Below are 18,502 nucleotides of genomic sequence, written 5' to 3' on the forward strand. Positions count from 1 at the left end.
AGCGAAGTGTGACTGGTAATAACAGCGTCTTCCTCCTGGGCCTCTTGTGGAACTAAGTGGGTTCGTGCAGGTGAGGTGAGGCCCCTCGAGAAGCACTCTCTGAAGCTGGTGGCGGTGTTCTTTCCACTCACAGAGCCTGTGAGACTGCAAGTGAGAGGGACGATATTGAGATAAACTTGAATTGACTCTCACTTTACAAAAATAATAGTTTGCAAAACTAGTAACAGGTTACTTGTCTCGGGATTTTCAGCTGAATTTAGCATGCCAGTGTTTTGTGGCTTTGGGGCGAGAGTGCTGTCTTAGAACACAGGAAGCCTTTGTGTTGTCCTTGGAGAAAAGCTTTTAAAAAATGCTTTGAGAACTGCAGAAGTCACTGCAGCTCGCTGACTATAAGTATCACTGACCTTAACTGGGGTTTGGAAAGGCACTGGTGAGAGTCAGGGGAGAGTGGAATCCAAGCAGGGCACGGGAAGATTGTTTTCGAAGGCTGAAGCGGAAGATTTATCAGTTTGTTTTGCCAGTCATGGAGAAACCCTGACGTTCCCCCTCCCGACCTGCGCGTTCACCTGCCGCGGGTCTGCTGCTCTGTGCACCAGGCCAGCGTGTGTCGTCCGCGCTGTTACAAGGGGTGGTGGCTGCTTTTCCCTTGGGCTTTTTTTGGGGGAGGAGTAGGGACTTAAGTATTAAAGTTGTTGTGTATTATAAAGTTGGATGTGCTCCTCAGTGATGTTTTGTTAGTATTTCTTTGGAGGCAAGGAAGATGGAGGCTTCTTTCCTCCTCACTAATGGGGAAAAAATGTGTCCAGCGTCTTATTTTTTTCAAAGATCATTACTGAAATGGCAGAGTATTGTTACTCTTCAGAAGGGATTTCTCATATTGTGGCATGAATGTTTTCTCTGGGAAGCTCCTATTCTTCCATAGCCCAGGCAGCTTCCCACTACATACTGCGCAGGGCGAGTGAGGCCCACGCCCGTGTGCGCGTGCGCACCTGTGCCGGGAGGGTGCACGGGGGAGCTTTGGAAGCAAATGAACCGTTGTCGACCAGCAGGTACTATTAACAGGAAATGGGACTGATTTTATTCAGCATTTTTCCTTTTTCACAGTAAAATGACTATAGTTACCATTCAATTGAGCTTGATAGGTGTTCCCACGTGCCTCCCTCATCTTACCCCACTTCATCATGAAGACTGGGACAAGGCGCCCGTTTGTGGAGTTGGACATTATTAGTTTGCTGTATGAATGCCCAATGCCCCTTATCTGACTCCTGGTTTTCATTTTTAGGTACCAAATGGGAATGTTTCTGAAAGGAATGAAACTTTAAATCACGCATTTCAGCCTTTGGGCTCCAGCATTTGCATGGAGGAGGAGGCAGTTTGTCCTTTCTAAGAGTCCGCCAACTCAGAGAGTTGAATCTGGTTTTGAATTTGATTTCATTCTTCGGTGGTGTGGCTCTCAGCAGTCCCATCTATGTGTGGGACGACAGTGTGTGCGCTTTTATTTTCCATCTTTGTAGGCACCTCCGCTTGTCAGCAGAGCAGCTGGCTGTCACCTCCGCTTGTCAGCAGAGCAGCTGGCTGTCAGAAATGATAAGGTGTGTGTGACACCTGTGACACGTAGTTTGCCAACAAAAAGGAATTTCCTTTTTTTCTTTTTGATGAGCACAGAATTTCAAATGGCTTTTGACCGTGAGCCCTCTGAATGTTCTCATGAATCTCATGAAGTTCCTTATGGTAGTGTTACCCTTTACTCTGTTACGGTGGCTTCTTTGGCTGAAATATCGGGAGATCATCAGCCTTGACATCTCTTAGCGAACAGTGCAGGGGACCAGGAGCCAAGGTCCGGCCACATTGCCCCATGTGGGGAATAGGCACCTCTCCTCTGTGTTTGCATCATTTCAAGACATCTTAGTTCCTCTGTCTTCACTAGATTCTTTACCCTTAGGAGGGGAGTTCTGACAGGAAGCCGGAAAGCTGAGCTTGACCCTTAAATAGGAACAGTAACCAAACTCACCAGCACTCCGTCCTGGGCCTTCTCCTGCAGCGTGTTGGGTTCACATCCGCTGCCTTAGGCGGTAGACATTCCTCTCACGACATCCAAGGGCTGCATGTGTGATGAGGATTCCTTTCCTAAGCTGGTGATTGTCCAGTGTTCACGTGGACTAGGAATCGTGAGCAGTGCCTTCCCAGGTGAGGGCCTTTGTCATATTCAAACTGGAAACGCAAAAAGAAAATTTTAAGATTCAATAGAAAATAATTCTCTTCTCCCCAAGATAAGCAGATTAATAGTATATAATGTCAATATTTTGGCTGCAGACCATTATCTTGCTATCGATCCAGGAGAAATACGGTATTGACTCAATAGCTTCGTGTACTTTTAGCTAGCATGTCTCTCTATGCTTTTTTCTTCTCCTTTTAAAACATCATTAATATGGTTTCTTTTCCTTGGTCTTCTTATGGTCAGCTCCTCTCCAGTCAGAGGATGACAGGGTTAAGTTCAAGCAGAAAGAGCAGTTAGAGTCCTGTATTTCAGATGTCAAACCACTTCACTCTTCACTCTTTGTTCTGAAGTTGATGTAATTGATCCTTCCCCACTTAGCTCATATCTGTCCTTCTGATAACTTTCCCCAGAGTCATACTTTTGGATGCTCTTGTTAGCATATTGTACGGATCATTCAATTCCTTGTAATATGGTTAGAAGTTATACTTCTTCGTTGTCTGCTGCTGACTGTGTTTCCTGGGCTGCATTTTCTGAGAGAGAAACACCACAGAATCATTTTTTGCTGATGGGTGGTGGAGACACTCATCGATAGCTGAAAAGAGGAGAAATGAACAAAATAAGCAAAGCTGAAGTGGTTTTGTGGGAATGTGATTGGTTTTCATAATGAGGCTGTTGGGCACTGTTGTCTCTGTGAAATGGGCTTGAAAGGCAATTGCTTACTCTTAGCGTCCACTGCGTACGGACTGCGATGGTGGGTCAGTGAGGGGCCTGAGGAGGGAGGAGGCCAGATTCTCTCCTTGGGACACTTATGCTTTGGGGAGGGGAGGGGGGGCAGGGTGTGGCTGGCAGGAACATATGTGCGCGTTCTTAGTGACTCCAGCTGCCTTGGAGCCGTCCTTAACGATGCTTCCAAGCTAGGAGGTTAAATCTTCTCATTTGTTTTAAAAAGAGAAGGAACCCTCACCATCTTTACATTGAGTTTGGACCCAGAGCAGGAGGGAGGTAGGAACTGAGAGGGATTTAGCAAGCAGGATTTTCTCCCAGGCCTCTCAGCATGTGGACACACAGATCAATGTCTTATCCTGCGTTCAGCTGGACACTGTGTTAGACACTGTGTTGATCAAGACGTCCCCTCCTGTTTCATATCATATAACGCATTCATTTCAGCCACTGAGCCTAAATTACTGTTTGCTTTCTTTTTGCCTTTATTTTTTCCCCCTGAAATGGTAAGAACTCACGTAAGGATGAAGTTAGTTTATCCGTGCTAATGCTTTGATTTTTCTTTTCTCTTTCTCTTTGCCACAGTAGGTAACCAGTTAGGGGCCTTGGTACATCAAAGGTAAGCAGTGGGTTATGTTTTATTATTTATTGATCATTTCTAATTGTTTATTGATCCACCATCTGTACTAGAGTGTTAGAAAGTCAGAGGTTGAGAGTGTGAAAAACCATGGGCTAGATTTCTTTAAGACTCAACTTTTTTGTAGCCCTTCCCAAGACAGTGTAAGCTGAAGGGGTAAACTAATGCAAGGTACTAAAAATCTGCTATTATTGTATGTAAACTTAAGACTTCTAGGAGGTTGGAGCTGCTGTTTCTGCCCACATACACTGAATTTAAAAGGAGAGAATGAAATTTTCCTCCTGGTGTGATGATTTTCCCAGTGTTTTGTGAATCCTTAACCTCGTCACTTGAGAAAAGATGCGCTGAACAAGCGTGACTTGTTGGACTTCCACAAGATAGAGTGTGTGGTTCTCCGGGAGTCACAGCCCGGGGAGCCGGTAGCTGGGCCCCACCGCTGCTGTGGTGAGAGGCTTTGCCACAGAACCTTGGATGGGTGCCCAGTTGATTCCTTCCTTAGTTACCCCTCACAACCTTCCCTTAAACATTGAGGCTTTAGAGAGATCCAGAGACCTCTGGGCTTTAAGAAGACCAGTCTGTAAGATGGGTTATTTGTGGTCACAGTATTATCCTTCGAAAAGGGTAAAGTATACAGCAAGCTGCTGCAGCTTCTCTTCCCTAAGGGATGAGATTTTCTGCATGTATTTGTTACTGTAACATGTTATCCTTAACCTTCGCCAGCAGTGATACAGTTATATTCTCTTGTATTCTCTGCAAATGTTTGCGTTTCTGGATATCACTAGGCATCAATTAACCAGAAGATTTATCCTGGATTTTTGTTGTTGTTGTTTCTTTGCTTCATTTTTAATGAATTAAAAATACAGTCATTTAAATGAGGTTGTGTTAATATCAAATGTAACTTTCCTATAAAGCCATAGTTAATCAGGATTTTACTTTCCAAAATGTTTATACTTTGTACATTAGACCAGTTTCAGTCTTGCATTTAGAGTAGTAGAGCTCTGTCTTCCAGGAAGCCCAGAGCAATTCATCTTAATAGGTGTCTTCCTCAAAGAGAGTCTGCTGAAATTGTTCCTGGGGGCTGAGGAACTGCCTGAGTTTTGTGACATTCGGAGTTGTGATAGTGTTGAACCCCTTCTAGTAAATTCCCCAGTACTGTTTCCTGAGCATAGGCAGCTTCTGCTGCACTGCTGCACGTGGCTCCACAAGCAGGAGCACCGTTGCCCTTCACCACAGTCAGGGGACGTCCCAGCAGGGACCCCACACTTACTGCAGGGTATATTGTTAGGTCAGCTGAGGCTTGACATTAACGTCCACACTGTTACTGATTTAGAAAGCCAGGAATTGCCTGATTTCGGTGTGGATTCGGATATCCCAAGAGGTGGAGAGAATCCCTGTGTGTATGAAATCTGAGCATGTAACCGCAAGGAGACTCTGTTTGCTGCCAGCCTAATGCTGCAGTGCGATGCTCCTTATGCTGTTGCATTTCTGCTAAATGCTGCACTTCCCTGGAACACATGCACTTTATTCAGTCCTTTCCATGATGGGTAAAAATCCAGCTGTGTGAGAGATGTTTTAAAATGCTTACTTTTTTTCTTAAACTGCTTGCATTTAGCTTCCTCCTAAGGTAGATGTTTAGATTTAATTGCTTTCTGGGGTGTTGGGCAAATTGGATATTGTCCACAGTACACTCACTCTATGGCAAATTTGAAGACTTGTTTGAAAGAGCCAGTGCAGTAGTTTAAAAAAAAAAAAGTACATAATGGATGGGATAGCATTTGACAGAAGTACCTTGCAGAGTAAGCAAGGTAATTATTCCGTACTGGTCAACACTGATTAGGCCTCTGCTGGATACTGGTTCCATTTGGGGCGTTTCACCCTAATTTAAGGCAGACAAATTGGAGGGAAGCCAGAAAGCAGTAAATTAGATTGGGAAACAAGGAATGTTGGAGAGTAGTCCAATCTCTCTTCATCTAGGGAGGAGACCAGAATAGAAGTCTAAATGCTCTCCCAAACCCCAAAAAGTCTTCAGGTGTGAGCAGTGCTGGGAGTAGCTCTATGAAGGAAAGGCAGGTGTTAGTGGAGTTAATGGTTTAATGAAGAAACAGAGGTTTCTTCCTGTGACATGAGGAAAGAGGAGGCTTAGATCTTTTCGAGGAGTGACTCAGCAAGGGGCTCGTTAGGTGACAGTCTTTGTGGGTGCTTGTGGGCTTGTTGGCCCCATTGGCAGGGTTTATTTTAAGTCTTTATCTTTTAACATTGCCAGTGTGGGAAATTTGGGGAACCTAAAATGACTGCAGAATTCTTTATTCTATGTATTTTTCCAAAAATGTTCTTTGTTTTTAGGGCAGTAATAACAGAAGAATTCAAAGTACCTGATAAAATGGTTGGATTTAGTAAGTAGCCACATTATTTACTTTTTCTCTAATTCCTGTCTCTCAGTGTGAGTGTTACTTGTCGTAAGGTGCTTTGCATGCACACTGTGTTCTCTGGAGCCCCGAAGCACTGCAGGTCTCTCTCTGGGTTGAGGGGGAGACCAGAATGTTGGGCTGTGGGCTCCCCCCTCTCTTCTCACCTCAGCCAGAGCCCCCTTTATCGTCTGCTGTGTTTCATGTACGATTTCTGCGGGCTCGCTGAGTCCAACCCCGTCTGTTGTGCTGTGGAGCCAAGTGTAAATGTTTGTTAAATTAAGTCATTTATGTGTGCTTAAATACAGCATAAGGGCATATTCTGACCCTGTTCAATTTATTTCAGTTATCGGCCGGGGAGGAGAGCAGATTTCACGAATTCAAGCAGAATCTGGTTGCAAAATTCAGATTGCTTCAGGTAAGGGCTACCTTCTTCATAGATCTCAGTTTGGCTGAAATCAGTCTTTTTTACAGAGCTTTCAGATTTAGTACCTTTGCTTGCTGCTTGGAAGTTGAGGGGCTCGGGTAAGTGTATGTGATTGCCGTGGTCCTTGCACTTCTAGAGCTGGCCTCCCAGCCGAGAACCAGGAAAGCCAGAGCAGAAGTGGGCCCAGACATGGTGCTGCCCATCTGGCTTCTGGGGAGGCCCTCCCTCTGCAGCTCTCGGCCCGACGTGGCCCCCCCGCCCCTTACACACCTGCCAGTCTAGGACCACTGTTTTCTGCACCAGAATGTTATGCCAGACATTGTGGGGCGTGGAGGAGTCCTGTGGCTCTGGGCTCACGCCGGAAGACTGCTCGCCAGCTCCCCGTGCCTGCCCTTTGTGGAAAGAGGCCAGCTGGAGGTTCTGGCTAAATTAGCACATGTTCAACACAGCTCAGGACCTTTCCCAGTTGAGTCCATTTTGACCGTGTGATATGGAGAGACAAATTGAGGAAGAAGAGTTTTTCATTTTATTTATAGTTTCATCATCTGAGTTTGACCTCTTTCCACAGCGGAGGAGGGGGTTTGGAGGACATTCAACTACAGAAATGTTTGTCATTTTAAAAGATGCTTAGTATAGTGTTTTGAAGGCCGTTACTGCTGTTAGCTATTTCTCTTTAATTTTTTTTTTCCTTTGAGTAAGAATTTTCAGAGGCAATTTTTTAGGGTCAAAGTAAAGCGTCATGTGTGGTGTTGGAAAGTAAGATCTTTTTCCTCTCCCGTCGAATAGCCCAGAACCAGTTCCACATAGATGTCACTGTTCTTTTGGGATATTCATGCAATAACTGGTAATAACTCTGATGTGCATACCATTAAATTCCTTACTAGTGTTCCTCAGAGCTATTTGCAGACAAATAAGCATCAAAGTGCTCTGCAAACGGAGAAACTGAGGGAAAAGCATGTTAAGTGACTCAGCACTGACGAGCACACAAGTGGGTCAGATACGAACCTGAGACTGGTGATTAGGACCACCTCAGAAACCTCTGCTGCGTCCTCCCAGCTCCCCTGCAGGACCTGTTTTTATTTTGAGACTCTAGGGTGGAGCTACCAGCTTGATATCCTCTCCACAAGTGGAGGCAAACTGTCTTTTTTTGGGAGCCTGGGCTTCTGTGGGCTGATGTAGGAACCAGCCCAGAGAGACAGTCTGTACACAGAGGCAAAGGTACAGGTTGCCTGATGCCCACCAACACACCTCATCTTCTTGATTCTTCTTATAGAGAGTTCTGGGATTCCAGAGAGGCCCTGTGTACTTACCGGAACCCCAGAAAGTATTGAGTAAGTTTATTTTATTTACTTTTTCCTTTCACTCTTCTTCCTCCTTCCCCAAATGGGGAGAAATGGAAGGGCAAAATTGTTACCGAACACTGTTGAGCTGGGCTGCAGTCTGGCCCCAAAAGCAGGTGCTTCTATAGAGAAGGATCTGGGAGGTTGCCACACCAGGAGAGTTTTTCCGTTACTTAAACACGCAGGGTGTTACCTTTTTTTCAGACCCTACAGATTTCTCACAGCTGTCATAACACTTCCTTCATAAATGAGGTTCTCAAGAGTGTACGTTCACCCTGCCTGAATGCTCTAATCAACTTACTTCTTCCTTGTTAATACCTCCTTTGCCTGAGCAGGTCTGGATTAGTGAGCCTGTCACTTTGTGCACCATTGAGAATCCTGGTGTCAGGTCATTTGCTGGGGCCGATTCCACTGATATTTGTGAAGCAAATGAATCCACTCTTTGTGGCCATTGCTGTACTCTGAGGGCCATACAGACCGGCTAGAGGGTGTCTTGACTTTTGGGGCCCTTACAACAGCCTTAAGACCAGCATTGCTCTCCTACCCTGGTACACGCATGCTCGGAGCCTTGTACCAGATGTAGGCCTCGTAAATCCAAGAACCTCCTGGGGAAGGGGCATGTACTAACGTAGAGTCTGCTCGCTCTCCTCTTTCAATCTACTGAGTAGTGTTGCGTTTGGGGACAGGGATGCTGAGATTATATCTGGCTCAATAGGTAGGGCTGTTTTATTGTTTCCATTTCTCAGGGAGTCTAGATGAGTTTAAATTCTCTTGTTCTGCTGTAACGTTGCAAGCAGTGAACCAGAATAAATATCGCTGGCAGGTGTGCATTATAGGGCGAGCAGGATGCTTTTGCTGGAGTCAAGGCATTTTTCTTCCAACACAGGTTAATCTAGTACACAAGCAAAATATTAAAAAGCTGCTGTAACTGAGACGAGTACAAGGCTGATTCTATACACAAAGGCTCGAGACCACAAAAGGCAGCAGTATTTCCTGCCTTTTTCTTCTTTCTTCCTACTCTTCTAAATATTCCTGCTTCCTGTTCTACCCAAGCAGTCAAGACAGTGGGATTATAACTTTAGGAGGAAACAATTTTGTTTTCCTCAGTGCATGGTACAACCAGCCTGTTTAGTAGCTGAATTTTTCCCTGTTAAAGGAACCACAAGATAGATTATGCATGGTGATTTAAAGAATAAATACTGCAAGTGACATCCGGGGAGATTCTGGTGCAGAAAAGGAAACTGGCCCCACAGATGACCTCGGTAGGCTGGGTTGTGCTGTTTTTTTTAACACTGTGGTTTCCCTCCCCCATCTCCAGAGAAAGCAGCATAAAATTCCACATGAAATGTGGGATCTTAAAAATCTGACATGAGAAAGAGCAAAGCAGGTGACTATAACTGTACAGCTGCATCGAGCCCTGCCTCCTGTTCCCACCCCTTGAAACCAAACTGGTGATTCGTAGCCTTAGCTTAAAAGTCATCGAGCATTCTGGTTGGTGACGGAGAAGAAATTCAGAGTTTAGGAATTCTGACGGTGACTACTAACCCTTGCTTCCTTTCTTCCCATCTTTCTCATTGCTCTCTCTCCTGCCCTTATTTAACAAACGTCTGTTGAGCGTATACTCTGTGAGAAGGGTTCTGCTGGACTGGGGAGCAGAGAGAGATGCAGAGGGATTGAAGGTAGACTCTGCCACCAGAGCAGAGGGCATCCCAGTAAGAGACGAGACGTGTCTGTGGAATGAATACAAGACACAGGCATGAGCAGAGGGCAGACTGCAAGGGGGCTGCGTTGGGACGTTGGCATTACGGTGTGTGTTGCTTTTAAATTCCAGCCCAGTAGCGTGGCGGATGGCAGAGGCCTCCTGGGTTGTGGGGCAGGAGCTGGAGCTGGCTGGAGGGCTGCTTTGACTCCTTCGTGTTTCCCCTTCCCGGGCGCCTGGAGTGTTCATTTCATGCTGGTTCTCCTGTGGTTCTTTTCCCTCCCGAAGACAAGCCAAACGGCTCCTGGGCCAGATCGTGGACCGCTGTCGGAATGGACCCGGCTTTCATAATGACATAGACGGCAACAGCACAGTCCAGGAGATTCTCATCCCCGCCTCGAAAGTGGGTCTGGTCATCGGCAAAGGAGGGGAAACAATCAAGCAGTTGCAGGTACGTGAGCCCTTCGCAGAGTGGCGCTTTAGCAGGCCTTCACCTTTCTCCAGCTTCCCTGTTCGGGAGGTTTTGTTGTGGCTGTGGCTCTCCCCAGCTGGGCAGGCCGTGCACCACGGTGCAGAGCTCCCTCAGAGTCTCTGCCCAGGTGCTTCCACAGTTCTCCATTCCAGATGTTTCCTGAACGTTTACTGTGACCAGGCTTGATTGATGCCAGCTATGACTCCCAAGTCCTGGGGTCCCCGTGAACTTGCAGCATCCACCACGGCCATGAAGCCCTGGCAGGACTGCTTTTACCGTCAGGTGACAACATCTCGGACAGGAGTACTGTGTCCAGAGCCAGGGGCCCTCAGCCAGCAGCACTCCCGCTCGTTGGCTGTGTGATCTTAGACCTATGTTCAGGTACTTTTCTAAGGCTCAGGGTCCTCGTCTGTAAGAGCAGGGAGTGTCAGCCTCACTGTCGTAATGAGCTGAAATAATACCCGGTATTTTATATTATATAAGACCCTCAGCACAGAGCCCATTACTGAGTAAGTGCTCCGTGAGCATCTGCTGCTGTGAGCTCCAGAGTCCCTCATCTTAGATGCTTGGGGCTGACTGTGTTTTCGAATTTAATACCCCCAGCAAGGTCTGGGGCTGCACCCCGTAATCAAATGTATCTTCCCATGGCCAAATGTAGTAACAGTCACACTCAACGAGAGGAAGTCTTGAAATTCACTTACATGAGTTCAGGTTAGTTTTGGAGCCAAATTCAGTTAGGAACAAATTTTTAATTCAGAGCTTTTGGACTTTGCAAGTTGTGGATCGGAGTTGTGACTTGCTTGTGTGCTCTGGGGTTGTGGAAGGTGCTCTAGTATGGACTTTTAAGAGTTCAGGGTTTAGAAGCCCAGAATCCAAACTTCGGTGCCTACCTCATCGGCTCTGGAACCTCGGGCAGCTTGCTCGGCGCCCTTCCCTCTCAGGGCTGCGCGGGAGCTCTGACCAGATGCTGTTCAGTAGAGCACCTGGCTCAGTGCCTAGCATTATGTGAAGATAGCTCTGTAATATTTAAGTATTCCAGGGACCAGAAAAGGAGGAGAGTTTGGGGAAGTGGTTTTGAGTGTCACGCTTGGAAGCTCTCAGGCGCGGCTGGCGTGGCAGTGTTCTCAGGCCGGCTTCCCGGGCCGGCTCGGAGGGCAGTGCTTGTGTAGGTGGATGTGTCTTAGCGTGGACGTGACCGACCCCCTGCGGCTTGTGGTGCCGCCCTGTATTCATTCCTCTTCGTGACAGTGAGAGCCATGCCCGTGTGTGCCCACAGGAGCGGACAGGTGTGAAGATGGTCATGATCCAGGATGGCCCGTTGCCGACGGGGGCAGACAAGCCTCTTCGCATCACTGGAGACCCGTTTAAAGTACAGGTAGGAGAGAAACTGGGTCAAGCAGGTCCCGGGGGGGAGCAGTATCAATCAGAGTAGGAGTACTTGGAGCACTTTTTTATGTCATTCAGAAAGTTACAAAACTGGGTGTTCCTTGATTTAAGGTAAGCTGTCTTCCCAAACCAAGTTTGACAATGAAAGGAACTCGGGTTGTGCTGCCAGCGCAAGCGCTGCTGGCCATGTGTGGCCATTGGAATTCATTCCAATTACATAGTGAGTTCCTCGTTTACACTGGCCTGGAGTGCTCGGAGCCACGTGTGGATGGTGGCTGCCGTCAGCGACAGCCCGTGTGCAGAACTTTTCTGTAAACACAGAAGGTTTTGTTGGATGGCGAAGCACTGATTAGAGGCAGTTTTCAGTGTCGACCTGTATTCAGCTCAGATGCAGGCTCCATTTAGGCTTTTATTTGTTCTCTTTCTAAACCTGTTTTTGTAAGAACTCTAGCTGAGGTGGGAGGTGACCAGAGGTGCCAGTACCACACGAGGCCCTGTGTGGCCTCGTAGCAGGCATCCTGTGTGCCACAGAGGACGGCCCCAGGTGCTGACAGCAGTAAGGGGCTTAGTTCTGAATCACCTGAGGTGCTTCCACCCTCCAGCTTTTGGGCCGTTAGCAGGAGCGTGGGTGGGCTGTGGGTGTAGGATTGTGTCTCTTCCCACGAGACAGGAATGCTCTCTTTCCTGTCCCCTGCAGCCCGCATTGCCTCTGCTGCACTTAGAGTAGCTCCAGAGTGATGCACCTTGCGAGCCATCAGCCACAGCCGTCCCCCTGTAGGAGCTCTGGGGCTCAGATCCAGTGGAGGTCACCAGTCTCTGGCAGATGATTTCCCCTGATTTTTCTTGTTTTTTTTTTAATTGAAATACAGTCAGTGTACAATGTTGCATCAACTTCTGCTCCCGTAGTTTTTAACACTGTCGCTCAGCTCAGCTCAAATGGTATTGTTGGTAGTTTTTTCTCGGTCAAGGTTTGTGTGTAAAATAATGATTTTACAACAGAACTGAGGGCCAGTGATTACATATGGCTTCGTTGCTTAGGCTCCAGTCAGCAGTGCAGCCCTTCGCTCCTCTCCTGCCTGGTCGGGTCCCCCCCGCGTTATAACCTGTCAGGCTGCACCAACCTTTCCTCCCTCAACTCGTCCAGTCCAGCTTTTGGGCTCTGCCGCTGTGGTTTCGTAGAGCTCTGTGGACGGAGTGGAGAGCTGTGCTGGACGCCAGGATGCCTGCCTCCCAGAAGCCCTCCACGCTTGCCTTCTTTGACTTATCTTTTGTAGGAAAAATACCCGGGCAAGGAGCTTATTTCATTGATGTTTCATGAATTTGCAGGAAAATTACCATAAAGAAAGGTTTTTAGTATTTTTTTAATTTTAAAACTGTGTATTTTGTGGTTTTTATTTGGGAGAAGCTGTCTGCTGTATTTAAATTGTTGTTTGGGGATTTTGGGGTTTTGTTTTGTTTTTTTTCTCTTCCCAACTTTTTATTGTGGAAAAACTTCAAATATATAGAAAAATTAAAGAGCTAGTACAGTGGACATTTGTATACCCCCGACCTACTTATTTCACATTTGTGTGTATATTTTAGTTTAGTTTTTTTGCCTAACCATTTGTAAATAAATGATGGATATTATGACTTTCCAGCTCTAAGTTCTGCAGTGTGTTATCTCCTAAGAATAAAATTTCTTCCTGTAACACCGGGCCTAAGAAAATAACTAATCCTGTAACATCGTCTTAGAGCCAGTCCATATGCAGCTTTCTCCGAATGTCCTAAGACGTTGCTGTTTTGGGTTTTCTTGGTTTGGTTTGGTTTTTCCAGAACCAGGACTCAGTCTGGGTTCCCACATGACCTTGAGTTGTCCTGCACGGCTGCTCCTTAGCCCAGGTTCCCGTGGGGCTGGTGCTAGTCTGGGCGGGGTGGACTGACTGACTGGGCATTCTTGGAGGAGAGGACACTGAATGTGCCTTGGAGACCGTCGGTGCGGTGGTAGGTTTGCCAGTTGGTAGGAGAGCTCTTTGAGCTGTGACGCTGGAAGGTTTTCCCCGTTACCTCCCCGTAGCTCCTCTGCCACGGGGTGCCTTGGGGAGGTCTTCTTTCCCGTGGCGCCGTCCACATTCAGAGCTCTCAGAAAACCCTCTTTTCGCTAGAAAAAAAATGGCATATCAGAAATACGTTGGGGCGACCATAATCAAGCCCTGACCCAGCTCATGTGCTGACCCAACTGTAGTGTAGAAGACAGTGAACCCTTATCTGTGTGGACATTTTGGGAAACGTAAAGAATACGTCATTTAAGGTTTAATGTACACGATACACTGCTCACCGGCAGCCAGCCTGCCCTGTGTCAAAATAAGGTAATAATATAGTGAGTTCTCCCGCAGCTGAGTGCCTTTGGAGGCCTTAAGCCCAATTTAAAAGGGGTTGATCTTGAAAGTTCCCCTGATGTCAAGTCTGTTTTCAGGATACTGGTCTCTATAATGCCTTGTGTCTGTGTTTCCACAGCAAGCGAGAGAAATGGTATTAGAGATCATCCGGGAAAAAGAGCAAGCCGACTTTCGCGGCGCCCGTGGTGACTTCAGCTCGCGGCTGGGAGGAGGCAGTATAGAGGTATGCTGGAGTCACAGGTTAGCGGGCAAGTTTGAGGCTGTAAGTCACACTTCTGCTTGCTCTTGAACCTTGAGCAAGTTGTTTAACGCTTGTCTCACCTGCAGAACCCTGCAAGTACGCATGCTTCCGGCGGTGGGGGCGTAGGGGGTTGTCGGCTGTAGTGAGGGGTGCCAGCCAGCATGTGCATTTCAGGGAGTGGGGCCACCCCCCCTGGCTTGGGGTTGTGCTTCAAAGCTTATCCCACTGCCCAGGTGAAGACCAAAGTCCAGGTTTTCATGGTGATCTGTATTGTGATTGTATCAAATTTGGAAGCCTGTTATATTGATGAAGTGGAATGGGGTTAAAATGCATCCTTGATAAGACACTGCAGCACAGATGGGCCTTACAAACATTATGCTTAGTAAAATAAGCCAGATACAGAAGCGCAAGTATTGTATGGTCCACTTATGTGAGGAATAGGCAAATTCATAGAGACAGAAGGTAGAGTAGCGGTTACCAGGGGCTGGAGAAGGAGACACTGTGGTTTAATAGATAGAGTTTTCAGCTGGGGGTGATGAAAAAGGTTTGGGGTATAGATACTGGCAATGGTTACATAACAGTGTGAATGTATTTAATGCCACTGAAATGTATATTTACAAGTGGTTAAAATGATAAATACTATGTTGTATATATTTTACCACAATAAAAGAATGAGAAGAAAGAAACCATTTTAAAGGGTTGTAGTATAATCAGTGTGTATAGTATATTTATGCTTATTACATAGAACTTAGAAGATAAAATTTTAATTTTCAATCTTAAAACTTTTTTGGTATCTTTATCAGGTTTATATTTGTTTTACTTGCCTTTTGTAACTATTTTTCAATCAAACCTCAGACCTACTGGATGCATTTAATGCACAGGAATGTAGTCATCAAACATAATATTTCCCCTAAGAGGAAAAAATATGCTTTATTGTATCATTTCCAGGAATGCACTGTAATAAAAATCAAGTTGTTGTTTGTATATACACAACAGGTTTGCAGAAGAGACGGGTCTGCAGAAAAGCTCTGATGAGGCTTTGTTTTCTCTGCACTTAGGTGTCTGTGCCTAGGTTTGCTGTTGGGATTGTAATAGGAAGGAATGGGGAGATGATCAAGAAGATCCAGAACGACGCCGGTGTGAGAATTCAGTTCAAACCAGGTTGGTTTTGATGATTTTTGAAAGTCCTCAGCATGATGAAGAATTACACGCACCTCACAGAACGAGGGCTTTGTAACTAGCGCGTCGTGTGTGTGCTCTCTCTCATTCTCCCTCTCTCTTGCAACTTTTCAGTCTGGGTTTCTCCTCTGGCCCTCATTTCTTCACTTGATTTGCTGGCCGGGTCATCCTTCTTGTGCCAGGACACTCTAGCCTGAGGGTTTCCAGGCCTTTTTCTTTTTTCCTTTAGACTGATAGAATTGGAGGAAATCAACATAGCATTTCCAGCCTTTAATTGTGCCACATAAAGATGTTAAAAAAAATTGTTATTTTGATTTCATAACTTTAAAGGTAACTTAAAACCATAAAAAATCTTAGAGTAAAGGACAGTTCTTTAAATTTTATAAGTTTACTTTCGTGAGCAGAACTGTCTACAATGTATTTTTCTTAGTTCTCTGAAGAGGAGAAAATATGATGGACTACTTAGAAATTAGTGCCATGGCGCAACTCTGTTTTCCTTGAGTTTTGTTTACTTTTAGTTTAATTTAGTTTCTATAATATCTTTTTTAAAATATAATTGCATAAGAAATGAGTATTGACATGGACCATGCAAAATTATGTGGCTGTAATATATTTCCTTATCCAAAAGTCTCCCCGAATCTGGTGATGCTTTTGTTCGTTTGTTTTTGGTCACCACACTGCAACACTGTTTAATCGAGTGGCCATCACAGTACTACCCTTGCTTGTCCCAGGGAGTCCCCACCACATAGCAAGGCACCCTCCACCCTACCATGGCCTCAGACTCCCCAACACCCTGGTTGGGGAGATGGCTGCCAGCTCTGGGTCCGAAACCATGTTCTTCTCCAGGCTCTTCAAAGCCCCCTTCTTCATGTGAAGGTCACCAGTTCCCTCTGGTGACATTCTGATTATCACCCCTCTGGTACTGATGGGAATACTGATTGTAAATCAGATTGATCTTGGTTTCCTTCTGAGGTTGGGCTTTTCCTAATCCCGTCTCTCACCTTGTTCCACACAGATGATGGCATCAGTCCAGAGAGAGCTGCGCAGGTCATGGGACCCCCAGATCGGTGCCAGCATGCAGCACACGCCATCAACGAGCTTATTCTCACAGCGCAGGTGGGTCTGGCTCTCTGGAGTTGAGCTCTCTCACCCGCAGAAGCAGCAAGTGCCACCCGCTCTCAGGGCAGCACCGTGAAGCAGTCACCCGCCTCTCAAGTCACATTTTTGGAAACCAGTGCTCTTGTCAGTTATCTCCCTCTAAGATTATAGCCAGTGCCTTCTCAACATCTGTCTCTTTCCTGCCTTTTTTTCTCTTGCTAGGTTATTACTTTTCTGTCTTTATCATCCTAGGATTTAGATTTTCTTTACACAGTAAGTTCACAATTGTTTAAACTGTTTGGGGGAGATAATGCAAATTGCCACGTTTCAGACAATTGAGTGTCCCTGTTATAAACTACAGGTAAAGTCTAATCGTAGCTTTAGAAAGCACTTCACGATCCTCCAAGTTTTTAAAACTGTCTTCATGCACTTGATTCCATGCACATCTTTCTCTAGAGTGTGAGCCGGCTTTTGTGATACTGTGAGGATCCACCTGTCCCCGCTGTGAACTGCTCTGGGGAACCACTGTAACTGGTGGTGGCTTGGCATGGTGTGTCCCCCAGCTTTGTAGGACCAAGGAAAGTCTGAGAATGATGGGAGCTGAAGAAAGAAGCAAGAGGTTGGAGATCATCCCAGCTCTGCTGTTTTTCATGTGATCTTAGGCAAACCTTTGAACCCCTCTTGGCATAGTTTTCTTAGCAGCTAACCAAGTAGTTTGTACCAGGTGGTGTATGTGATTCCCTAAGTCACCTGGGGTGGGGGAGGTACCTGCTGAAGTTACAGATTTATAGACCCTCACCCCAGATCTCCTGAATCACAGTATCCCAGAGAGTGCTTGGGCTTCACGTACAGTCCCAGGCAGTTCTTAGAGAAGTTCAGGAGAGGGTGACTAATTGATGCTAACGTCCTTTTTAGTTGTGAGAATTGATGAACCCAGAGCTGCAAAGGCTGTGAGGTGTTTAGGAGACAGCCTTGTCTTAGAGAAACTGCAGCATACCCAGAACGTTGGCTGTGTGCGTGTGTTTTAACACAGATATTGAAAAGTACCTCGTCGACTTGTCATTTGTTGCTCATAAAAGCAGAGTGTGTCAGAAAGCACTCCAGTTAGCTCGGCTTTCCACTGGGTTAGATTCTAGGTAAATGTTCGGTTTACCCTTAATGGACAGGAATAGGTTCTGCCCAACATTTTTCTTCACCGTGAAGGAGCTCTCAGCCCAGGTTTACCCTCAACATTAAAACGATTTTAAATGCTGCAGCTCCAGTGTGACTCAGAGGACCAAGGCTAGACCAAGGCTGGAATGAGATGTGTCACCCTTGAATGAAAGGAGTCTTCCTCTGTTAGGCGTTGGGTGTGGATTTTGCTCTCTGTGGGGAAGCAGTGTGAGAATGAGTCAGACTTCTCCAGCCCTGGACCACAGGCCGAAGCACCTGGCTTGTTCCTCCTTGTTTTGGGAAGTGGGGCAACCAGTTTTTCTTTAAAACCCTTTTATTCTTTTGCTGGTTGGACTGCAAGGTGTTCTGACTCACAGCAGTGTCTGGATTGTTCTTTATAGCAGACTTGTCGGGGGAGGGTCAGATGTCATACGTTGCCGCTTAATGTGTCACTTTCAAAAGCTCATAGTTCTTCAGCATCTAATATCTGGCTTCTGGTAGGCCCAGCATGCATTAGCCACAGGGAAGGGCAGCCTCAGCATCGAGAGGAAAACCATCCAACACCTGTAGGTGAGGGCCCAGTAATTAAAACTCAAGGGATAAGGGCACTGAGCTCCAGACTTAGAAATTTATATCTGACTGCCTGTTTTAGTTGTGTATATTTGTTCTGTTTATGTAACCACATGCATTTATCTGCACATGTCTCCTTGAATACGCCTGTGATTTGTGTTAATTCTGGTTTTGAAGAACACTTCAGAATCTGAAATGTGGAAAGGTGCTCAGGTTCTAATGCGTGCCATTGATTACATCCTGTCACTTAACCTCCTCCCTGGAGACAAAAAAACAGTGCTGGTGGCAGTGGCAGAAATCATAACTTGAGCTCTGCTTCCTTCCCAGGAAAGAGATGGCTTTGGGGGCTTGGCAGTAGCGAGAGGAAGAGGCCGTGGCCGTGGTGACTGGAGCGTGGGAGCCCCTGGTGGCATCCAGGAGATAACATACACGGTGCCGGCAGATAAGTGTGGCCTCGTCATAGGCAAAGGTAAGAGGCAGCTGCTGTGGTTTGCCGTCCCCCCTCCAGCTGTTTGACCCGAGAGCAGACGGGCCACATGTAATATCTTAAAGCGGGAGGCTCATCCTGTTCATTGCACTTGGC

General features: G+C 46.3%; 1 protein-coding gene across 6 annotated transcripts in view; it reads left to right on the forward strand.

Moving 5' to 3' along the window:
* FUBP3 (far upstream element binding protein 3) overlaps window positions 1-18,502 on the forward strand; it is a 47,924-nt gene that overhangs the window by 17,804 nt on the left and 11,618 nt on the right. For 5 of the 6 annotated variants that reach the window (XM_074362407.1, XM_074362403.1, XM_074362406.1 and 2 more), the window contains 10 exons: window positions 3,524-3,557; window positions 5,919-5,968; window positions 6,327-6,398; window positions 7,681-7,738; window positions 9,735-9,897; window positions 11,195-11,293; window positions 13,798-13,902; window positions 14,979-15,081; window positions 16,115-16,215; window positions 18,247-18,388. In XM_074362407.1, the coding sequence (XP_074218508.1) occupies window positions 3,524-3,557; window positions 5,919-5,968; window positions 6,327-6,398; window positions 7,681-7,738; window positions 9,735-9,897; window positions 11,195-11,293; window positions 13,798-13,902; window positions 14,979-15,081; window positions 16,115-16,215; window positions 18,247-18,388 (927 nt within the window). The remainder of the gene's footprint in view (window positions 1-3,523; window positions 3,558-5,918; window positions 5,969-6,326; window positions 6,399-7,680; window positions 7,739-9,734; window positions 9,898-11,194; window positions 11,294-13,797; window positions 13,903-14,978; window positions 15,082-16,114; window positions 16,216-18,246; window positions 18,389-18,502) is intronic. The other variant, XM_074362405.1, reaches the window with a different exon arrangement.

This window comes from Camelus bactrianus, chromosome 4 (genome assembly GCF_048773025.1).
Source record: "Camelus bactrianus isolate YW-2024 breed Bactrian camel chromosome 4, ASM4877302v1, whole genome shotgun sequence".
Classification (NCBI taxonomy): domain Eukaryota; kingdom Metazoa; phylum Chordata; class Mammalia; order Artiodactyla; family Camelidae; genus Camelus; species Camelus bactrianus.